This window comes from Chelon labrosus (assembly GCF_963514085.1).
Source record: "Chelon labrosus genome assembly, chromosome: 5".
Lineage (NCBI taxonomy): Eukaryota > Metazoa > Chordata > Actinopteri > Mugiliformes > Mugilidae > Chelon > Chelon labrosus.
Genome location: NC_140341.1, coordinates 25416782 through 25440546, shown reverse-complemented (window position 1 = coordinate 25440546; position 23765 = coordinate 25416782). Strand labels below are relative to the sequence as shown.

Below are 23765 nucleotides of genomic sequence, written 5' to 3'. Positions count from 1 at the left end.
AGCATGCCTTCTAACTAGTAATTGTTGATACAAACTGTGTCTTTTGTCAACACAAAAGCACTCAAACATACCTCCTGTGATAGTGTGATGCTCCACTAGAACTCCATGACGCTTAAAGTGACCCTCTTGTCACTCATGGAGTCTAAAACCGCCAAAGCTCAGACCACAGATGAGCTGTAAGTGCTAATGAATCTTTCTGTCTCATCCCTCTTGAACTTTATCTCTTGTTACTTCCATAAATGCAGATAATTGTTTTATTGAATAAAGGTCCTCTCTATAGTACAACTGTGAAACAACAGTGAAGTGATTTGTACATTATGGATTAGTACAAACTTGCAGCTGTACACATATCCAGTGGACTGTGCACACAGGCACCCGATCCATTATGACTGGCCTTGGAAGACAGTAAATCAGCAGCGTGACTCGAGCAGGGCACAAGAAATTAGACCAGGCTAGAGGGTTCCATACTGTCACCGGAGTAGCTATCCAGATGTAACTTATTGATTAACAAATTGTGAATCCAGTTCTTATCATCCAGTCCTGTTAAAGTGAAACTGTGACATAGTCTACGAATCAAGCAATTTGAGGTGCTTGGAAACTAAAAAAAATATGTTTAAATTTTTTGCATGACGGATGACTAGGAGATTAAAAAAATGCTTCCTTTTTACTACACATTTTTCCCAAAATAAATGGCTACCATATGTATCCTAGATTGTACTTATACACGGAGATAAGCAATATGCATCCCCCTAATGTAAAGTAACATCAACAAATGTTGTTAAATGCTGTTAAAGGACCAGTGTACAGAATTGAGAGACATCTAGTGGTAAGGTTTTAGATTGCAACCAAATGAATACCCCTCCCTAGAGGTGGACGCCTTCAACGTATAAACGTGAAAGGCTCTCTCCAGAGGCAGTATTTGGTTTATGGAAATATGATGCGTGCAACATGGCAGGCTCTCTGGACGAGGACCAGGTCCCAATGTAGACTTGAAGGGCTCATTTCCAGGTAATGGAAACATAAAATACATCGATTCCCCTTAATCCAACACGCTGTTCCCTTAAATGCAAGTATATTCAGTTTGTTTGGTATTCAGACTATTTAGGGGTAGTGTCAGCATTTATAACACTAGATGTGAAGGAACACTCTTAATCTGTTAAAAAGTGTCTCTGTCTCTTTCCCTGTCTCTCTCTCTGCGTATTTGTTTGCCGTGGTTCCTATGGAGACCATCTCTCTTCACTATGTGTAAAGGCAGAGAGCACTTGACCCGTCTTCCTCCTCAGGCGTCAGAGGTCATTGTGGACAACCTATAAAGCTGCCTGGTTTCCATGAGATACGTTTCCTGTACACACAAATAAATATACGCATTCTTCCCTCTGTATTTCTGTACAGTCTGTCCCTACATGCCCTCCCCCGCACGCACATGCTCTCATGCATACATTCACATGCGCGTTTGCAATTCACATTTTCCGTCACGCTCCCTTTCCCCATATGTACCGTGACGCATGTCTAGCGTTGGTTTGAGGAGAGTTCAGGGGAAAAATTAAAAATGGTCATGATGGCTGTTAGTGCAACAGAGGGAAGATGCCTAACAGTCACTTACACTTCCAGCTCTTCCTTTGTGTGTGTTTGAGTGTGTGATTGCTTGGCCTGTCTCTTGCCCATCAAGCTCTGGTGTCATCTTTCTGCCATCTGCCACTGCCACCCTACTGACATGCACGCACATACTGTATTCAGCTTTCTTATAATACTCTGTTCAAGTCCTTCTCTTCTCTTCTCTTCTCTTCTCTTCTCTTCTCTTCTCTTCTCTTCTCTTCTCTTCTCTTCTCTTCTCTTCTCTTCTCCACTTCACTCTTACTCGTCTCATGTTGTTGTTTGTGTCTGCTTTATGATAGGAGTTGTTATCATCTTATCTTTGTTAAAGAAACAAAGGAATCAAGCTTCGCCCATAATCTAAAATTCAGGAAGTGCATTTGGTGTGTGTTTGTGTGTACAATATGAATATTTAATTCAGCCCCTCCCTCTGTCATGTATTAATCATGGAGCAGTCTGCTAAGGCCGAAAATAGCGCCTAGCAACCCAGAAAAACAGAATCCATAGTAGTTGTGGGTATGTCATGTGCTGCCGCTCGCTCATGTGTGACACAGCACATGGTCTCCTTTCACATTTTCCTTTCTTCCACACTAGACATTCTTTCCTCTTGTTTGTCTCCACCGAGTCAGGAATGACGGCCGATGATGAAGATTTCTGATCTGTGCATGAATGACATTTCCAACCTTATTTACTGTTTCCTCTTCAGTCAGCGAAGCGTGGACGTCTTTAGAAATGTTCACCAGTCATAGACATAATTTTCTTTCTCTATCTGCAGACACCCACTGAGTATAGACAAAGTTGGAAATGTGTAACTTGATGAGAGTTTGCTTCCTGGAGGTGATGATAACTGCAGGATTACTGACCCCACCATCCATACCAGCTGCCAGTCTTAAAGATGAACTAATATAGGATGAGTGATTACATAATATCAGCCTAGATATGCTTCCAGAAATATGGGAACAAATGTGCTTAGTGAGTGCAAAGACGTATTCATAAATTTCACGCTGTAGGGTAAATAGCAACTCAAAATCTGAAGCAAAAGAAGGTCTGTTTGCTTACAGGGTTACCCAGAAGTTAAAAGTTCTTCATGATGGTAACCTTGGAAATCTTCTGAAATGTATTATGTGCATGCCTCTTACAGTTCACCCCATCAGGCTAATTGTGTGTCTAGTTCTGTCGGAATGTTTTGGGAAATTGATGAGTTTTCTTATTGACACTCATTCTAATTGGATTTAAAAGCAATGTTACTGGGCTTCTGACATTTAGGTTTAAGCGTGTTTACAATAAAGCAACACAATGGCAATGACAACAAGTTCTTTCATAGCTAAACGGTGAATTGTCACTTGATGTCCGTTCAGCTGATCTTGTGATCAGACCAGTTAACAGACGATAAAACCTCCAATGACTACAGGGGCTGCAGTAAACGAACTGTAGCAATAGTTAAAGCATCTTTAGGCTCAGCCTGTCATTGATCAGAAAGCATGGACATATCAAATGTGAAAGATAAAGTATTTATCTGAATACTGTATGTCAATGTATATTAATTTGCCCTCCTGCCTGTAAAAAGTGAGGAACCAAGGGGGCTGGAGCCCTAGTGATCTAATGTGAAAATTCTCACCTTGAAATTAAAGCTCAAGGCCAGCACTGCTTCATTTTCACAATTTCTTGTAACTCGATGTGTTGTGTTGAATCCCACACACACTGGAAAAAAAACTGTCCTTTCCTTTGCTGACCACACTGTCTGTGTTGTGTGGGAAATTCTACAAAAAATATTCCAGTTCATGAAGGATGATTTACAAACCTGTGCAGAGCTGAGACTTGTTAGATACTAGCCTGAAAGCCAGACCAATTCCCTCAAAAATATTTTGTGGTTGAAGGTTGGTCTGGAAACGTCTTTTCGGACCTGATTATGCTCTGGAATAGATCTGCCGGGCCAATCAAATGGTTTGGGTGGGATTTATGTGTATTTATTTTCTGATGGACATAAGAGTAACATCGGGACTCACGTAATGTGAAGCTATTTGTTTTGTTTACTGATAAAAATTGACGTTACCGCCACTGTTTAAAGCCCGATGTTTGTGCACTTATTTAGAACACAGAGATTTACAATTATTTAAAGAGAGTTGGTCAAAACCCTGAGGCTACGACTTCAGGTGTAACGTGAGCTAGCATAACTTTATCAGAGCTAGCTAGCAAAATTAAATTGAAAATTAACTTACTATAAATTTGTTTTATTCGCTTACACTTTATTTAAGCTAACATAAATTTGTCCATAGAATGTCACATCTTAACAGCATTATATTTAGTTTTCCTGTATATAAACTGCACAGGCTGCTGCTGTTTGTCGCTAAATCCAATATCCACGGTAATTTAAAGACGGAGTGATACTAAATGCAGGCTCTTATTTTATGTGCAGACACTTCATACACTGTTGGGATAGCATAATAGTAGATATTAGGGGCTTTTTTCCAGACAGTAGAATTCACAAAACCCTGTGGGAAACACTGCATCTCAGTACCATGGAGCTGAATTTGCTTGCACCAAAATGGCTGCCGTCTGAAAAGTGAGCTGTTTAGTTATCAAAGCTATTGACAAAATAACTTTAAAGGATGAACAGTCCTTCATTTGTTGAGAATTAAACAGCTTACTGCCTCATACTTCATTGGCCTCATTAGAACTTTCTCTTGAGGGCAATTCAATTACATGCAGAGGTATATTTTTCTCTGTATGGGCTAGAAAATGCCCCATAATGGAGTCCAAATTGAGTACACACTCAAATACTGAGTTTCCGAGTTTGTCTTCACCAGCTAGTTAAATACATCAACTGTGGTGGGAATACATTTGAAAACAAGAGTGGGAATAGATCACATGTCTGCGTGTGTTTCCCACCATAGTATTTAAAGACTGGTCCTTCTGGTATTTTTATGGTTGTCTCCTACAACAGATTAATCAATTTTTATTTCTCAGGCATAGGCACGAAACATTTTTAGCATAGCCTGCATTAATCTCCTGATGGAACAATTGCAAATAAGCAAATGGAATCGGCAGCAATGTGAAATGTGGATCAGGTTAAGTAAGGGCTTTGACATGTTGCTTGTGATCTCTTTTCCTTTTCTCTGTCTTTCTACGGTTGTTTTCTTTTTTCCTACAGATGACACTAATCCTAATTTCCTCAGCGTCCTAATCCAAGAGTAAATACTCTCACTAATGAGGGCTAGCAGGGGTGAAATGAATGCTATTTAACTTAATCCAGTACTGCAGAGTCAAGCGTAATTGTAGTCTGTTTTGATGTTAATTATGTTGCCACACTGATGATTATACTTAACTCAGCTTTTCCTACTCTCTCACAGGTGGCTTGACCAGCAAGGAGCAACCACTGGAATGTATTAAACCAACTTCACACAACCATTTTGGTAGGACTTCTATGTGTGTGTATGTCTGAGTGTACGCTGCATTTGGATCAATTTTGATGGACTGATAGCACAGTGGTTTTAAGTCGCATTGTTGCTATTGTTGGGATTCCCAAATGATTTTCTTTCATTACTACTTATTATTGCATACAAACTAAAAGAGCACAGACAAAACTGCATTAACAGACTGCGTCGATGAGTCACTTTTAAGTGTTTGCACTGTTAAAGGGAAGGAGTGAAAGTAAGAAGTTGTTTCATTCCAGACTGGTTCTGCTGCTTTTCTGAACTTTCCTATTAGGGACGTTTTAGTTTATTTATATAAAAGCTAGTTCCTCATCTGTGATGGTGCAATGAGTGTTGAGAGAGCGTTTCGAATTAGATGTTTTGAAACAGAAGTCCAGTTGTTGATTCTTTCATTGCTTATTAGAGTGTTCTTGAACCCAACAACTTACATAAGGTTTACAAAATTTTGTGCTTATGATAGATAGATAGATATATAGACGACTTTATTGATCCCTTTGGGAGGTTCCCGCAGGGAAATTGACATCTCCATCGCAACCAGCACTTTCAGACATACATGTAGGAAACAGTATAAAAAGCCCAGAATACCAATACACCCAGTGAAGAATAATAAAAATAGTAATACAATATGAATAGATAAATAAGTGCACACTGTCACATGCATTTACCTAGCGATACATACATATACCTAAACAAATATACGGTACATGTACATATACTCACAAATGGTTTTCAGTTATTACATGTACAAACAATGGCCAAATGAAAATCTGAATGTCTTGTACACTCCAATGAAAAACAAGTGGACCGAATGACTAATACATTTTGAGTAAAAACTGTAGGTCTGCCTCAATTTAATTTATTCAAGGATGTACATTTGCTGCTCTAAACATCTTGGCAGTTATTGTTTGAACCAAAAATATTTTTTTATACTTAGTGCAAAACGCTTGATCATACACCAATCAGCCACAACAGTAAAACCACTGTCAGGAGAAGTAACATTGACCATCTTGTGACAATCCAGTGTTCTTCTGGGGAACTTTTGGACCTGGCATTCATGTGGATGTTACTCAGGGTTAGGGTTACCCACCCACCTAGACCAGACGAGGCACCCCCACCCCATAGCAATGACACTCCTTGATGGCAGCAGCCATCCCCAGCAGGATGCAGCCTGACACAGACACACACACAGAAACGGTTTAGGAAGAACTCAAAAAAACATGAAGAACAGCACAAGGTGTTGACCTGGCCTCCAAATTCGCTAGATCCCAAACTGATCAAGTATCTGTGGGGTGATCCACGGAGGCCCCTCCCCTCAACCCATAGGACCCAAAGGCCCCCACTAACAACATTCTGTTACCAGACACCACAGGACACCCTCAGAAGGCCCACGTCCATTCTCTGATGAGGCACAATTGTTGTGGAGGCACATGGGAGAACTACACAATATTAATAAGATGGTCATATTGTTATGCCTGATTGGTTGTTATTTCATATGATTGACATGCTTTACATTGAGCAAAAGGAGCAGACTTTCTTTAGACCGTACCTGGGAACAGATTTTCTTGTTTTTGTTTGCTATGTAGAGCAGTGCTACCTCCAGTCATGTCCTACTAGTTGCCATTTAAAAATACACTTAGAATCATGTGTGAAGCACCACATGTGATTACAGAACATCGGTGCTCAAAGACGGATTTGGTGATACTGTGGTCATACCTTTGCTGTGTGGCTTAAGACAACACTCTGTCAGTGTCTGTTTATGAGGACACTTATCATTTAGTCCCAAGCATGTAATCATTTCCACCACCTGACATGGCGTGTTGTTTTTAGGAAATGTCAACTCTATTTAGAGTTTGCGCTCTGTATGTTAACGCACGTGTGCTTAGACTTGCGCGAAAGTGCATGTGAGAAGAACAGATTTTGCTTGAACTTCATGTCCTTGTTGACAGGAGCGTAGGATGATCGCGCCACATCAGCATGTCATCAACCCACAAGCGGTATGTTTGTCCCATGTGGCAGGACGAAATGCTGATGCAGCAGTGATGTCACAGATATGGGTGCCAAAACCTGGAGCCATAGTCTGCTAATAGCATGTTTCACCGCCTGCTGGCGTCACACATGTAATGGCATAAACACACACACGTGTATACACATAAAGAATTGCACAAATGATTTAAGCATTTCAAAGGTTTAGTATCTTATATATATATATATACTGTATGTGTGTGTGTGTATATATGTGTGTATATATGTGTATATATATATATATATATGTTTGTATATGTGTGTATATGTATGTATATGTAAATATATGTATGTATATGTATATATATGTATGTATATGTATATATATGTATGTATATGTATATATGTGTATTTGTATATATATATATATATATATATATATATATAATGGTACTCTGAGCACTTCATAGTCACTCAGGGACAGTTCAGCATATAGTCCACCAGGGATCGAACTACCAAATCCTTGGTTCATGGACTACCCCCTCTACCCACTGATCCACAGCCACCCCCAAAATTTGTCCCAAATAAAAACCGAATCTATATGGAGTGGACAGAAGAACGAGCCTTGATCTCAGCATTGTGGAGTTCATCATTACTACCTAAAGAGAAACTGGATGCAAACCTCTGGAATGTCTTTCTGTCGACCATACAAGTTTTATCCTCCTGGCTGACCCTGAACCTGTTTGTTTGAGTATTTATAAAGCCTAAAATATAATGTGTAATTTGGTGTTACACATGTTTAGCCAACTGCTTTTCGACTAGTTACTATATATTATACACTTTTTTTCTGAAGCCATGGGCATGGGCGGTAGACCACATTCATATGAAATTATGTGATATAAAAACTTTTGAAGAAGGGTCAAATTTGTCCTAGAGGACAACAGGAAGGCTAAGACATGGACGCTCTGTGTTTTATGTTCTGACGAAAGGTTTTTAGACCGGGTAGAAAGTTGTATTATTCCTTCAGATATCTCTCTTCTATTCCGTAAAGAACCGATACACTTATAGTCCATTTGCACCAAATCAGCCTGGGTTGAACATGGCTTAGAAACTAGCTGTTGATGAGCTGGCATCTTTAATAGAGATAGAAATTATTTTAATGATTTTGACATTTACAGGTAGTTTAAGTTTCTCCCTAATGAGAGAGGGAGAGAGAGAGAGAGAGAGAGAGACGGAAAGAAATCTGGGTGTGTAGGTGAGTGAGCGTATTGAGCGATGGAGAAGTGAATTGGTAAGTTCACGTTATTTGGTAATGAAGCACTGTTTTTCTGTAATTTGTAAGGCCATGTTCTTTTGTAATAGTGACTGCTAGAGATTAACCTCTGATTGAACCAGGACTTTCAGTACATCACTGTCATAAGCGGTATTTGTTGGGGTTTGTTGTGCTTTCACCATTTTTGTGAGAATATCATATCAGTGAAGCTTGTTGACAGAGAAAGCTGAGATTACTGCTCTCATAGTAGTTATTCCAGTGCACACATGTATTAGGATGCAAGCACGTGACAATCAAATCCTTCCAAAACCTTATTAGAACACACAAGAAAACTACATAAATCGATCAACACTACATCTGGGTAACAAGAAGCCTTGTAAATAGTGCAAACATTTTTAGAGAAATGCTTGTTCAACATTGCAGTGTATCACAGCTATTGCCTGTAGCTATTACTTTGTTGGCCAAACATAGCGTTACGTACCAAAAACAACGTTAGTCACTCAGTGGTCATCTGCCCTTGGTCCTGCTGGTCTTGGTTGTGTTTTCCAAATTATCTTTGGGATCTTGAAGAAGTTCAACAGGACACGTCTGTCCAAATGGGTAGTGAAACTTTTGTGCATTGTAAGGCACACACACACACACACACACACACACACACGCATGCTCCATCAGTGCTGGCATCGGCGTCAGCGTCCAACAAAAACAACCCACGCCGAAATGTTTGACAGCAGAATGATTCAATTTCTGTTGGCGTCAAAGAGAGATTTGAGCAAAGACACCACCAGACGCTCCTTCGCTATCAGCTGCTCCGTTTCTGGACTGCCCCCGCTGGCTGTGTCCTCTTGCGAGTCCGATGCAGCTCCTCTGTGTTGCTTCTTCCTCACCCCGTTGCATAAAATAAATAGACTGGCTGTCTATCCATAGCATCCTCTGCACTCAGAAGATGTTATTTTTTGTTGTTGGGAACATAAGTAGTTTGCAGTACCAACAAGCAGCGAGTTTTGAGCAGCGACAGGGGCATCCCTCCTGGATTCCTAGAAATGGAGAATAGAAATGCAAGCTGAAACTGCTTGTAGTTCTTCCGGGTTCTTGAAAGAACTAGCGAACCGAACCTGAGAAAAAGAAAAACCTGTTGTATTTCGCACTGGCCAAACTGGATAAAAAGAGTTAAAGTTGAAAAGAGCTCTTCACACACACAAATATAAAAGAAAGAACTTGTCCTATATATCATTAGGTCTGGTCCTTTAAAGTCAGTTATTTATTTTTAGTGTCACATTTATTTTTTGCCATTGTGTAACGGTGGCTTATGTATGTAATTTGGGGTTGCTATTTTTTTTTTCCAGGCTTAAATCACTTTCTCCATAAAATGACATATGTAAACATCATTGTGATAACTTGTCATCCAATAAGTCTTACATAAAGATGTTAATTAAGGATGAACTGCCTGAACTTGAAGTTTGTCGAAGACAAACTAATGAAAGGTGTCCAGATGGGGATTGGTCACCTGTTAACAATTACACATTTTTATACAGTCACATCACTAGACTGGAAAACTGAATACATTTATATGAGACGTGCTGTTTGTTCCAGCCCTAAGAATAACTAAATGTTTAAATGCCTGCCAAAATCAGGACAACAGCATTTTATTGGAATAAGTGCAATACAGTGCTCTATCAACACATTCATAAAATGTGTTAGAATTAACTAACCGGGTGCCAAGAGCAACAGTGACACTTCCTGTGTGTGTGTGTGTGTGTGTGTGTTTGTTCCATGTTATGAAGTCCATTTCAGCAGCACCCTAATGATACGGCAGCAGCTGCAGTTGGCGCTGGTGATCTTAAAGTCATCAGTCAGCGTAGGGCTGTGTACATTTTGTTGTTTTCGATCGAAGGTGGAATGAGCGTCAATCAGAGTGAGCGATCAATCTAAAGTGAAATTTAAAAACAAAGGAGAGAAGCATCGAGGAGGACGATGAGGGAGGCTCTCTGATGGAAACAGATTTGGGTGCATATTAATCAGGATGACTAAATTGCGCACAGGAGGAGGTAGTGTAAGAGGAACAGAAGTCAGCACCTTTCGGAGTCACTTCCACACTCTGATACGAATGTAGGTTTGACCATCTGTTTGTACCTGTGAATGCACGTGACATAAGTGAGGGAGTGATGATGTACAGACTAAACAAACATGTATTAATGAGTGTGTGTGGGCTTGTGTGTGTGTTTGCATGGCATGTCTGTCCGTCCATCCCACCGTATAGGCTAAACCGGGCTGTTTTTTTTTTTTTTTTTTTTCTTCTCCGCGAGCCAAAACAGCTTTCTCCCACTCTGCACAAATTAGCAGCAGCCCACGCTCCACTCACACATAACTGTCAGAGCACAGACGCTGCAGGGAGTGAGGAGGAGGGAGGGGAAGGTGAGAGAAGTGATGAGGAAGGAGGAGGAGGAGAGAGGAAGACAAATTGAGAGAAGAGGATGGAAAAATAGAAGAGTGGAGTGGGAGAAGGAGCAGAAGTGACAGATAATTTAAACCAGAAGTGGTTTTGTAGCTACAGAAAGGCTTCGTTAGGTCTCCTTTCATCAGTGCCTGCCTGGTGTGCACACTGGTAATCTGCAAGAGAAGTGACAGTTGTATTTTTTATTTTTTTTTGGTTTCAAGACTTTGTGCATGTGTCCGTTTTCTGTCTGCAAAGTCCTGATATAAAGGCTTAGCGAAATGAGAGGCGGGGAGCAAGTTGACGGAGCAGTTGACACAGGAAGTGGCAGACCTGCTGGCCAGCTCCTGTCCTCTGGCTGAACAGCTAATCTTATATTTATTTGGAGTTGTCAATAATCTATGAGCACTTAAGAATCCGAGAGTGAGTTAGTGGCAGAGGCGGGAGTATGGAGCATAAATGCAATGAATGGGGGTGGAGTGGTAAAAGAGAGAGAGGGAGGGAGAGAGAGAGAGGAGACGACCAATTTGAGGAGAAGAGGGCCTGGAGAAGAGAAAAAGAGAGATGAGGAAAGGCACATTATGCTAATATCGGCGGCCTCATTACCATTTCAAAACTCTGGAAAGGAAATCACAAAAAAAGTGGAAGGGAAACATTTTTTTCTTTTTTTGACTGCGCCAAATTTCTTCTCCCTCTGCATTTCTGTTTCACCGCACACAACATGCTTCCCATCTTTGTGAGGACACCGTGGTTCATAATCTCAGCAATCGCAATTAAATACCTATCCCAGCCCTTACGCTGCAGAAATGTTTCTGAACTTGCCTATACAATGCAATCTGCTCTTGTAAGTATGAGATATGAGCAGAAGAGAGATGAGAGTGCAGGCAAGATTAGTGCAGAAAAACCCGAGATGGAGAGCGAGGTGTCTTCCAGAGGGCACCCCTTCTGTAGGTCACCATGACCAGACGCTTGTCTGCCAGCCAGACCCCTGCTGCCTCCCTCCCTACTCACGGGAACATGCCGTTTTTTGTGTCTCTGCGCATGACTGAATGCGTGACCTTAATCCTGACATTGTTGATATGAGCGTTTGTTTGCTTTACTCTCTTAATGTAATAGAGGATGACGATTTTGGGGGGGTGGGTTTCTGAGGCACGTCAGATTCGGTTGTGTATCAGGCTCATTTTCATCTGCTTATCATCATCTTTTTTCTTTTTTTTTTTAAAACTTGTTCATACACAGTCTCCCATTATCACTATTTCTGTTTTTATTGCAGTTGATCCTTAAAATCTCACGGGGAAGGCAGACTTCCCCGCTGCAGGAAAGGTAGTGTCTATGGTGAGTTAAATCATTAAGTCATTTTTATACACAAAGCCTGAGACTTGCCAGCAGTAATTTTACTTATTCATATTCATCAGAGTTATAGGGCATTAAAGCGTTATAGCATTGCTATTTAAAAATCCCCAGAATAACCAAATCATGTTATTTACCCTCCTCTTGAATTGTAACCCTAAATAAAGTTAAAACAACATAACCTTATGTTGAATTTTCAGTCCTACGCCCCCAAAAGCGACACTCAAAAGTATACACCTGCCCAAAACCCTACTTTTCCCCATGGAAGACCACCTGTTTTGAATACATGCTCACCAGAGAGCACACATGGTTGTCAGGCCCTGGTCCCAGCCCCCCAGATGGGCCACCAGGGCCTCCTAACAACCTCTCCACCTCTCTCACTCCCTGACCTGGCATGGATTCTTCTTCTTTATGCCAATTTGGTGGGCAGCTGCTAGTTTTCTGCTAATCCTCTCATACACGCGAATACATACACACATATTAACAACCGTGTCATGCCCAAGGGATCTTTCTAAATTGTTCACTTGGACTTCTTCCGTTTCGTCTCGTACCCATGAATCTTTTTTATTTTCATTTGCACATGACTGTTTCAGAATAATTTACCTACATTTAATATTTGGAAATGACACCCGGAAGTCCATGAAGTACAAGGAGGTTTAAGGAGGTTTTAGGTTTAGGACGGCATGCTAAAGCTGTCGGAGATCACAAGGTAAAACTGAATTTGACCCTGAAAGAAATATTGGAGTTAAAAAGGGAATTCAAGACAGTGTTCCAGTGTCTAATTATATTTACAGACATAGCCCGAGGTAGTGGCCTTCATGTCAACCCTGTTAAGAGAGAAACATACTCTTCACATTCGGGTCTAAGAAAGTATGGCAGAGGGCTTAGAGCCAGACTTGTTTTTGTCTTCCAGCAGAACAGGCAATGCCTTAACCTACTTTGTCTGCATCAGTGCCATTATCCTGACAGCTCCAGCAGGTTGTGAGAGAGTTTGTGTGGCTGTCGTGGAGGGAGGAAGATTTTACCATGTTGCCATGCTATAAATTTTGCATATGTCCTGGTGCGTTTTGCTGTTTTGGCTAGTGTGGCTTTCAAAGACATTTGGAGAATGAGCATGCTTTAGGCAGTCTGTTTGTATGAATATATACTAAATCTTTAACTTGGTTTCGGAACTTACAGGGTTGGCTGAAGGGTTTTGCGATGATTTGTTTACTTGGACACCCCAATACAAACTCTATCTTTCCACAGAGTATCTTAATTAGTCTGTTTTAGTCTTAAATGATTAAAGCAGTGGCTACTATTAATTTTGGCTGGAAACCTTAAAACAACTTCAAATAAATCATTGACACAGTCCCACTGAATGGATTTCAGTCTGAAAAGTTCTGGTTGTCATTTTATCTTGGGGTGGAGGAATATTGCCATCCTGTTAAATCTAAAGGAGCATTTTTTGCGCTGTTGTCTTGATTATTCAGCTTTTTCTCTGCCATAGAGTAAACTGTACCAAGGAATTGTGGTGGAGTGAAAGCAAATTTCATAATGTAGCCATTGTCAGTGGGCTACGTGTTTGTGCTTCTGTGTCCTTGTTTTGTGTTGCCCTTTATGTGATGAACTCTGCTGCGGTTGTTCGCTTTCTCATTAATTCTAAACTTTTCAAGAAAGAAGCGTTCTAACAATGCACCAATGCGTCATCATCCGGGGGCGACACACCGTCTTTTTGTTGGAGGACTGTATACAAGTGCACCACTGTAGCTTCTCTGATTCGGTAGTTTCTCTAAATGTAGGTGTTTGTAGTAGTTGTTCAATGGTAATGAACTTAGATTGTGTCTATTCATATGTATCTGTTAAGATAAATGGAGGGATATGGTTGGTAGATTTACCTCTAGCTATGCTTTACCCTGTCACTTCCTGTTAAACTTGCTCATTAATGCAGAGGTGTTTGTTTTGTTAAGGCTTTTAAAAGCTCAATCAGGACTATATGGACCTAGAGCAGTCCTCTGGATGCTATCTATTATGGATGACCACTCCAGGGTTCAGACCTTTGCTAGCATCTGCCCAGTACACCATCACAACCAGAGGGTAGCCTTGCTCGGTCCGGGAAGAGGAGTTTATTACACACAGACCCACAGCCTAATGGCTGTCAGTGATAGACTGTATTTGACCACAGGCGCATTTAAGTGAAGAAATAGATGATGGCTGGCTCTCTGCGATTATCTGTAGCGGTTTTCAAGCAAGTGAAATGGACTTGCAACAAGTTGAGAAGAAAGATAAGAGTTAAAGAATGGACTATCTGTTCCTGAACAATCACTGATACAAAATAATCACACTTCTGAAAGTGGGTATGTTACTACCTGCAGCCCATTGACCTTCTCATTTCCCACTACTTTATTGTCAAAACTACTAGGATGAAGTAGAATATCTCTTTCCTGTTCTTTGTTTGATGTCTCCATTTATATCTGTAACTATTTATACTACCTCTGTCTCTGTTTACATTATTGACAAGGCCCATATTAGACCAGTTGCTATAGCCTGCACTCTCTCTATGGGGTTTGTGCACAAGGGCACTCCTGTGACCCATGTGATTTTTAAGAGCACGGGGAGAAGTGTGGTGAGCTGACATCTTTCATAAGTTCAGTTTAGCATCGCTGACGGCTAATGGCTCTGTGTCTGCTGTGAGCTTGGCGCAGACGGGGAAGGCATTACCATTGAGATGGAAGGAGAGGGTGTAAAATATGAATGAACGGAGGCTCCCCACTGCACCGAACAGCTCAAATATTTTCCTTTTGTTTCCTTGTCTGGTTTTTACGAATATGTTTTGAAGCACTGGCTTTGTTTCTAGGTACCATCAGAACTAAATTTGATACTTGTTTCATGTATTTTGGTAGATTTGCTAGATTGGCAGCTACAAGCAAATTTGATCTTAATACTGTTTAGTGTATTAGCAGCATTCAACCCATAAAACAGGTTGTGTAAAGCAGCCTTTTGGCTTTTAATATCCCTGTATGAATAAACAATAGGGGGAAGTACCCAACTCAGACCATGCTTATGTTTGTGCTGATTTACATGAGCTATGACGTGAGAAGAAATTTCCTTCCATGATCCGTGGCTATGATTACACTGAGTTTATAAATGAGTTGTAAGTACAATTTAAATAGGAGATAGATACTGTTATGTACTTAATTCTCGGGACATTAAATTCCAAATTGATCAAACAAGATGGGAATACAATCAAATACTTCATGAAGTTTATTCCTGAAACACTTCCCACTGATTTGAAGCATTGCCAGCATTGCCTAAAATAGTGATTTAAAAAATCAGTGGTGATAAGGCGAACTGGAAAGATGTGTTTTGTTTTTTTTGTCTCATAGTTTAACTGGGAAATCGCTCTGTAAATGCTTCTCGATTTAAATGCCTACGAGCAGTGTCTTTTGTGTAAAATGGTGTGGAAAACACTGGCCAGATACAATCAGAGATGTGAAGATGTGAACTGTGAACTGAAGATGTCAGTTTCCTCTTTAGACGTCTATTCATTTCCATCTGCTGACAACAGTCTAAGGTATGCCTCTTTCCTTAGCAACATATTCAACATGTTCGTCCCCGTGCCTTTTGAAATACGTAATCATTCCAGCAAATTCTGGGTCTACCCTGGGGTCTTCTCCCAGCTTGCAAACCTCCAAAAGGAGGCATCCTCACCAAATGCCTGGACCACATCAACCCACATGAGCCCACTTTGGACTCATAGGAGGCAGCAGTCCTACTCCAAGGACTCTCCGGATGTCTGAGCTCCTCACCTTATTGCTAAGCCCAGCCACCCTACAGAGGAATCTCATTTTGACCTCTTCTGTCAGCAATGATGTTGTTTCTGTCACTACTACTAAAGCTGATTACCACATATGAATGTAGGAATGGAGATTGACTGGTAAATCAAAAGCTTTCTCTTTACCTTAACGCTCTGATACAGTGCTACATTACTGCTGCTGTTGCACCGATCTCCCTGTCTATCTCCATCTGACCATCAGAACACTCTACTCTGTAGGCATGGCACTGTAAACAGTCTAATGGTTGGCAACTATTTTCCCTGTATGTCTCATCTTGTCTGACACCTCTGCTAAAAAGCACACTGTGTAGAGCCCAGTGGGACAGCAGCTTGGTTCTGAGGATGTTCTACTGTATTAGCTTCTCTACAATTCATTGTCATTCAGCCACATCTGTCTGTATGTCTGTACAAGAGGAGACAACAACTCAGTTATATAGCTTTAGATATTGATTTTGTGTCTCCTTCCCTTTTTGTGTGTCAGTATGATTCACAATGTTCAGTAAACGCACAACTCAAAGGCAAATTGAATTGCTTCATTTTAAATGTACCGCGTCCAATCTTACATCTGTGGCTAAGGAAGACTAAACTTCCACAGCACTATTTTACAGTGAAACTGGGACAGCACTGAAGCTGTGAGTTCTCATGTTCTTCGTCAACTCATCACAAATTAGAAAGTCTCAGTATGTTTTTATTCGACAAGAAATGTGTTATTCAGAAATTGTTAACAAGGTTTTTTTTTTTAAATAGAAGTTTCAAATTTATTGCGTTTATTTTGAGATCCCCGAGACACCAGTCAATGGGATGGGAGGGAGAGATATAGAGAGAGGGAGACGTAAAGGGGGGCTTTAGAGAGAGTGAGAGTGTGTATTATAAATAACCCGAATCAATAATAAAAGACACGGTATCTCACATATTTGGAGTCGGGTCGGGGGTTCTCTGGGGAGATGGATGAAAAAAAAGCAACCCTCCCCCCTCCGTCCCACCATCCCCCTGTTGCTGTGAATAGGAAGGGGGAAGACAAGAGCATAAGAAGGTACAAAAATAAGAGTGGCTGTCTTCTCTTCCTCATGAGAACCAGCAGGCTTGTGGTTATGGTTTGCATGCATGCCTTGTGTGTGTGTGTCTGTGTGTGTGTGTGTGTGTGTGTGTGTGTGTGTGTGTGTGTGTGTGTGTGTGTGTGTGTGTGTGTGTGTGTGTGTGTGTGTGTGTGTGTAACGCACACTCATGTGTGTACATTACGAGTCGGACGCCATCCATTACTTATTCATCAGTCCTGTCTGCCTGGTTGCCACACTGTGTACTTCAGCATGCCTTGCAATCATTATGCCACATGCATTATTTAAGGCACACATGCACACTGACTCTGATGCAGATAGCTACACAAGCTATTTATCTCAGATACACTCACTTATCGCCTACTCTGGTTCTCTCTCAGGCAAATAACAGCAAAAGCCTCAGATTCATTCACTGAAGGTCTCTAGTTTTCAAACAAATTCATACATATTGTTTTGAACTAGTGAACACACATGCCTTACCCATGTTTATTAGATACTTCAAGTCCCAGCATGTGGCCCTGTATTGGGCGATGTTGCCAGTGTCAACTTAAAACCTGGGATTGCCAGGATATATGTGCAATGGCATGTGTGTTTTGGTTAATGGTGTTTTTATCCATAGCTGAAGCAGCATAATTCTTCTTTGTTTGTAGTTCTTTATTGAAGCAGTATCCTACTTTACAATCAGCTGTAGCCATGTGAATATTATGTGATTTTTGTGGACCAAATATTCATTCTGTTGAATCACTTTGCCTTAACCTTATCCTCTGACATCTGCGATCTTAATTAAAATCCAACTTTACTGGCACATTGCAGCCTATAGGCTACTCTTTTTCAGTTAAACACAATAAATCGCCTTGGTCTTTGATAAGCTCTGAACAGATGTCTCTCGCCGTTTCAACAAGAGTCTAAGAGATGGCGTCAGATGAAGGACGCCTTCGCTCGCAGCCTCAAAATGAACAAATCACAGCCACACATATATTTCTTAGTGTAGTTCTCAGCTATGGTTTACGAATTGCTGCTGCTTTTCAGAATAAAGAGTTTGAACCACTAAAGACACTGTAACGACATACACTGATCAGGCATAACATTATGACTAGCTTCCTAATATAGTGTAGGTCTCTCTTGTGCCTCTAAAACAGTTTGTGACTCATCAAAGAATGGACATGGGCCTTCTGAGGGTGTCCTGTGGTGTCTGGAAACACAATGTTGTTAGTGGGGGCCTTTGGGTTGAGTGTTGGGGGCCTCACTTTGGGATCTAGGGAATTTGGAGGCCAGGTCAACATCTTGTGGTGTTTTTCATGTTTTTTGAGTTGTTCCTAAACCATTTGTGTGTGTCAGGCTGCATCCTGCTGGGGATGGCTGCTGCCATCAAGGAGTGTCATTGCTATGGGGTGGGGGTGCCTGGTCTGGTCTTGGTGGGTGCTGCATGTCTAATTAACATCCACATGAATGCCAGGTCCAAAAGTTTCCCAGCAGAACATTGGATTGTCACAAGATTGTCAGTGTTACTTACTTCTCCCGTCAGTGGTCATAATGTTATGTCTGAAACTTTCAAGAGTTTAGTACTGAATACAAGATCTTATGTGTGTTTTCTTTGTCTTGACATATTTTTATTTATTGTGAAATGTACATTGCACTGGATTCGTGTATGTAGTTTTCCACTTGTTGTACTCATACGTAAATGAACTTTAATTGCTTCTATACTTTGTTGCTCTTCTGAGCAGGCCTAGTCATGCACGGGCAGCCTTCAACAAGTTTCCCTGTTTGCATGCCATGTTGACCCAAACACTTTTTAGCTGTTCACATGGGTCCTATTGTTCATTTTGCATGCTCACTGCTAATGTTCCTTGACTGTGACACTTGCCCACCAACCTACCTACCTACCGTACTGATTTTTCACTGTGAACTTCCAGTGTCTCCTTTATAGTTTCACACTGTCTCTGGTCGGTGCCCTCCATGAGGGAATTCTCCCTGTTCTAAAAATGAAAAAGTGTGTGCGTGTGTGTATGCCATTGTAGTTTGAGATCAGTAGCATTGGCTGTTATCGGTGTCATGACTGCATGAAGCTTTGACGTCAGCACCATAGAACAGGCTGATAATGTAGACCTTTATCTCAGCCAGGTGTGTCGGTGTGTTGTCTGATCAAACATAACTCGGCTTCCTGGATTCTACGCTGAACTTTAAAAATAGCTCCTGCAAACACACTCATGGAAGCAGTCCACCCCACATGCACCTACATGCACACCTGTGCGCACAAACACATTTGTTGATGTGCACCCAAAAAAATTAGATGCGTGTGAACAACAAAACAGTACATGCACTTAGATAACCTGTTTAATGAACAGATTTGTTTTCATTCATCATATAAACAAGTTGTGTCAATTGCGATATAGAATCAATAATATATTTTACACTTCTGTGGATTAACAAAAGTGAAAGCATCACAATCTGATTAAAACAGAATTGAAACTAAACAAATAAGTATAAATAAGCCTGTTACCTTAATTTGCAGAGTCGCCTACGGCAGCCCTGGCAGGTGTCTTCACTAATTTGGCCTCATTAGATTTCTTCTAAAGACTGCGTGGGCTTGTACAGACTTGACTGACATCTCCCTCACTCTCTTGTTAGTTTTGTTTTACCTGTGAATGTCGGACAAATTAACTTAATCATCACTTGTTTAAACAGCACGGTGACGGCAGATAATTCCAGCGGTCCTCCATCCACGTTCACCCTGAGATGGAGTCTAATTAATTAGAATAAAACATTCAGTGCTTTAGACTGTGTTTATATGTACTTGGCAGTGTGCCATGCATTTGTTGCGTTCCTTGCTGATCTAAAGACACATGCCTCGTTCACTCAACCATATTCTGACATATCAGATGATCTCTGGCTATTTATTGTTGTAATGTACAATGAGGAAGTTATTAATTTTTTTTTTCAACATCGGATCTTTTTCGTTTTCCTGTAGCTCTGAATGTAGTTGAGTGGAGTAGAAAACAGCTTCCCACAAAAACCAAAACTAGCACTACTGGTTGCCATCCTACATCAGAGGATATTTGCAGAAACTTGTGACTTTCACGATTGCCCCCGTAGTCCTGCACACGCTGACTGTATACAAAGACGGATTAACACTCTGTGGCGTCACACATAGAATTCCTGAAGAGCTGCTTTGAAGCACAGTGTGGTGGCTCTGGCCGTCGCCATCTTGGTAAGACCTTGCTTGAGTATCAGCTAAAGAAAAAAATTTGCAAAGACTGCTGACAACCTGTTGATATAATCTAAGCATGTTAATTACATAAAACTTCATCCATGTACAGTTGTAATATAGAGAGAAAACTCTTTTTTGAACTAGACTGTTCAAAGTACATTTTACCATGGAGGTCTATGGAGATTGACTCACTTGTGGAGTGAGCCTTTAGTGGCTATCTGAGCAACTGCAGTTTTAGTTGGCCTTCAGCCTTGGAGGTGTGCTCTGATGGTGCATCGACAAAAGCTGCAACTTAGTCGGTGTTGCGAGTGACATGACCCCACTGAGTCGCCATCTGAGTGTCACGCAAGCGCTTAGTTACGCCAACGAAGGACTTGTTTGGAATTGGGCATTGACTATTCACTCATTCAGTACCGTGGAACCAAATGCATAAGTTCAACTTTCATTTGTTGTGCATATTGCCTGTCACTTCAACTCCTCGCAACATACATCCGACTTCCATTGAAAATGCATATTAGCTTGTTTTTCTCTCATTGCTAGCGTGTGCGTAGCGGCAATACGTTACAAGTCCTTACTGGCGTACTGTTGCTTCTCCAGTCAATGAGCCTTTATGACTAATGGCAAATTACAACGCAGCCACTTCTGCTGTTACATGATACAGCTACACACTCATCCAGTAAACATCTTTTCAGTCTCAAGTCCAGCCATCCTGCCCTTTTCTGCACACATCTATTCCCTGAATATTAAAGTAGCTATTGATACGACGGTAAGATACTTGTCACATCCAGAGAGGAGCACTTGTCATTAGTGGACTGATTCCACTCAATAGACCAGTCCTTCAGCCAGTCTAATTGCTCCTCATTATCATTCAGTCCAGAACTCACTAATATGCAACTCACTTTTCAGGCATCCATATATAAATCTGATAAAGCCTCTCTTTCCCTGTTTATTGCAAATGCTCATTTTCTAAAAAAAATGCTTTGGATCCAGCTCCTTCAATATTTCACTGTCATTTTATGTTGATCAATTGAATCTTCTTTCCCTCAATCACAGCATTTTTGCGTAATGTACAGCGGAAAGTGATGACGTACTAAAATAGGTATGAATTCTATTTAAAAATGTAGGACAAACATAGAAGTCCACTCCATAAGTATTGAAGCTCATGCTTGCCTGTAAGCAGTATTTATGTGTGAGTAGTTGACAGACTCGGCTACATCTATTGACAAGTCAACTTCACAAAACAGCCTAGTGTGTAGGAGGGTTTTAGAAAGAGACAGAAACGTGAGCGTGTGTGTATGCAGTCACTCGATCGAGAAATTCTGTCAAGTGCAGCCCTGAGCCCTGTTCAGTCAAAAATGAAAGCGTGGAAGCATAGTTTGTCTAGTCACATAAGAATGTGGCCTGAGTGTGACGCAGTCTGCCTCACTGTTGGTCGATGATTTAGGAGAGAGCGACGCTCATAAAATGCTCAACATGCCTGAGACTGCCCTCTGATGTCACAGAAAGGGAGAGCGAGAGAGAGAGAGAGAGAGGGAGAGAGAGAGAGTGGGAGGGGACCAGCGCAACAGAGGGAGGGAGAGCGAGTGGCAGCTGGAGGGCAGAGCAAAACACGTCGGTGAGAGGAGCGGAGAGGAGCGACAGAGTGAGAGACGGGAGTGTGGGAAAGACAGAGAGGGAGAGAGAGATCGGTTCTTACTGCATAATCCAGGTTGGTCTGCTGTATCTGTGCGCTGCAGTGGACTTTACAGTTCTGTTCAGAGTCGCACTTTTGGCTACAGACACACTTTCTTCCCTCCCTCGCTCAGACATTACACACTACACTCACACACAGACGTGCAACAACCGGACAGCACGGCTCAATTTGATGGGTAAGAGCTCTTCTTTTTCTGCAAGTATTACTCTTTAAATAGCGTGTAGGGGTATGCTGTTATCCTTATCCAACTGCACTTTGTTGGTTTGGAGGCGGTTGTGTTTTTGTTTAGATAGAAATCGGACTGTTGCGTTAACTGATAAATTGTGCGCTGGCCTGCTGTGCTGAGATGAGTTTGTGGTCACCAGGCATTCATGTGTTTGCTGGTTTTGCCTATGGATATGTGCCCACGAATGTACGCTCATTCACATAGTGCGTTCGTGTGTGTGTGTGTGTGTGTGTGTGTGTGTGTGTGTGTGTGTGTGTGTCTGTCTGTGTGCATGTTCATTTGCTGTGTGGGTGTGCAGCTCTGAGTAGTGACAGTGTTTATTGAATGGCACTGATGTATGGAGGCTCGCTCAGCACCACTCAGCGCAGCCTTTAACTGAATGGAGCAGATGGCAGTGGTCTGTCCCTCCTCACGGTCTATTGTGTACTAGTGAAGTGTGTGTTCATGCTGCTGCTGGAGTACGTATGAAAGTTTATGTATCTCAGCGGCACTTTGAACACTTGCACAATGCAAAAGATTGAACATAAGTTGTGTTTTTGCAGGAAAAGTACACAATTAAATTAAATGGTCCTTTTTTTCTCTTGCTCTTTGCTGTTATTTCCAGATTACATTATCTGCCATTTTGAAGGATCGGATGCCAAAAGTTTAGCTGTGTCACCATGTGGCTCCTCATCTCTCTCTTGGATCATGTGTTGTGTCTGTAAAACTGTAATCAGCAAAGCTTTGACTGTTAAAATCACAGCGAAGCGCTGGTGAAGATCGTGCGTGTCTGCGTATACACAAATGAGAACACTCTAGACTAAAATAATTCTTTAAAGGACTAGATTAGTTGCTCTCTTGGTCAATAAGTCCTTTGGAGTCGGTGTGTGGGAGCACTGACTAGCTGTCATCAGAGAAGAAGAGAGAGGAAGAAAACAAAGAGGTGGCGGCGCAGGCTAGAGCACATTACTGCACTCCAGGGACATGCAGTGAGACATACATCAACACGCATACTGTACACACCCATGCCACACTTGACGGTAAAGCTGAATGCACATGCGAGCCATTTGTTGAATTACTTGCCAACCGTCATTGGTTCACCCTCCACCTCCAGCCCCCCCCTCCCCTCCACCGTCCAACCAACCACTGGCCACAATCCCACAGTCACCATGGTGTTTGCCTCCCTCCTCCGTGAGCACCTGTGTCTGTGGAGCTCACGACGGGGTGACATTATGTCAGCGATTACTGCTCATTCTCAATCTGCAAGATTTACGCTGATGTCACTTCTGCCTCTTTGCAGCTTTATTTTTTTAATCACATTAGCTTATTAGATTTGAACTGTGAATTAGTGTGCACGCTCAGTTTCTCATAAACTGAGAGTAAACATGCATGGGGCTGCTCTGAGCGCACAGATGCCCAGTGGGGCGAGGAACTCCCTCGGGAATCCCAGTCTATAAATAACTCTGTCTGTGTGATCCATAATCTTAGCCTGATCAGGGGGGAGAAGGGGGTGAGAGGAAGGAGGGAGGGATGGGCAGAGTCGGAGATGGAGGGACGCGGCAAGTGATGGATGGACAGATAAGAGAGAGGGAAGAGGAGGTGGCCCGGCTTGACATTTCACCAGCTTTGCTCGTGTGGGTTTTCATTGAGTTCAGCCAGATTTCACATCGTCGTGCCTATGGAAGGGAAATCTCGCAACTCGACGGGATTTTCACAAAGTAAACACAATTTCCTGTCTGGAAATCAA

At 41.6% G+C, this 23765-nt stretch overlaps 1 protein-coding gene across 6 annotated transcripts in view; it reads left to right on the top strand.

Moving 5' to 3' along the window:
• The window catches only part of hdac4 (histone deacetylase 4), a 126116-nt gene that overhangs the window by 45718 nt on the left and 56633 nt on the right, over positions 1-23765 (top strand). For 3 of the 6 annotated variants that reach the window (XM_084545524.1, XM_084545525.1, XM_084545523.1), the window contains one exon: positions 4944-5006. In XM_084545524.1, coding sequence (XP_084401650.1) covers positions 4944-5006 — 63 coding nt within the window. Of the gene's footprint in view, positions 1-4943; positions 5007-11971; positions 12029-21601; positions 21989-23765 lie in introns of those variants that run through there. The other 3 variants (XM_084545527.1, XM_084545528.1, XM_084545526.1) reach the window with 3 other exon arrangements.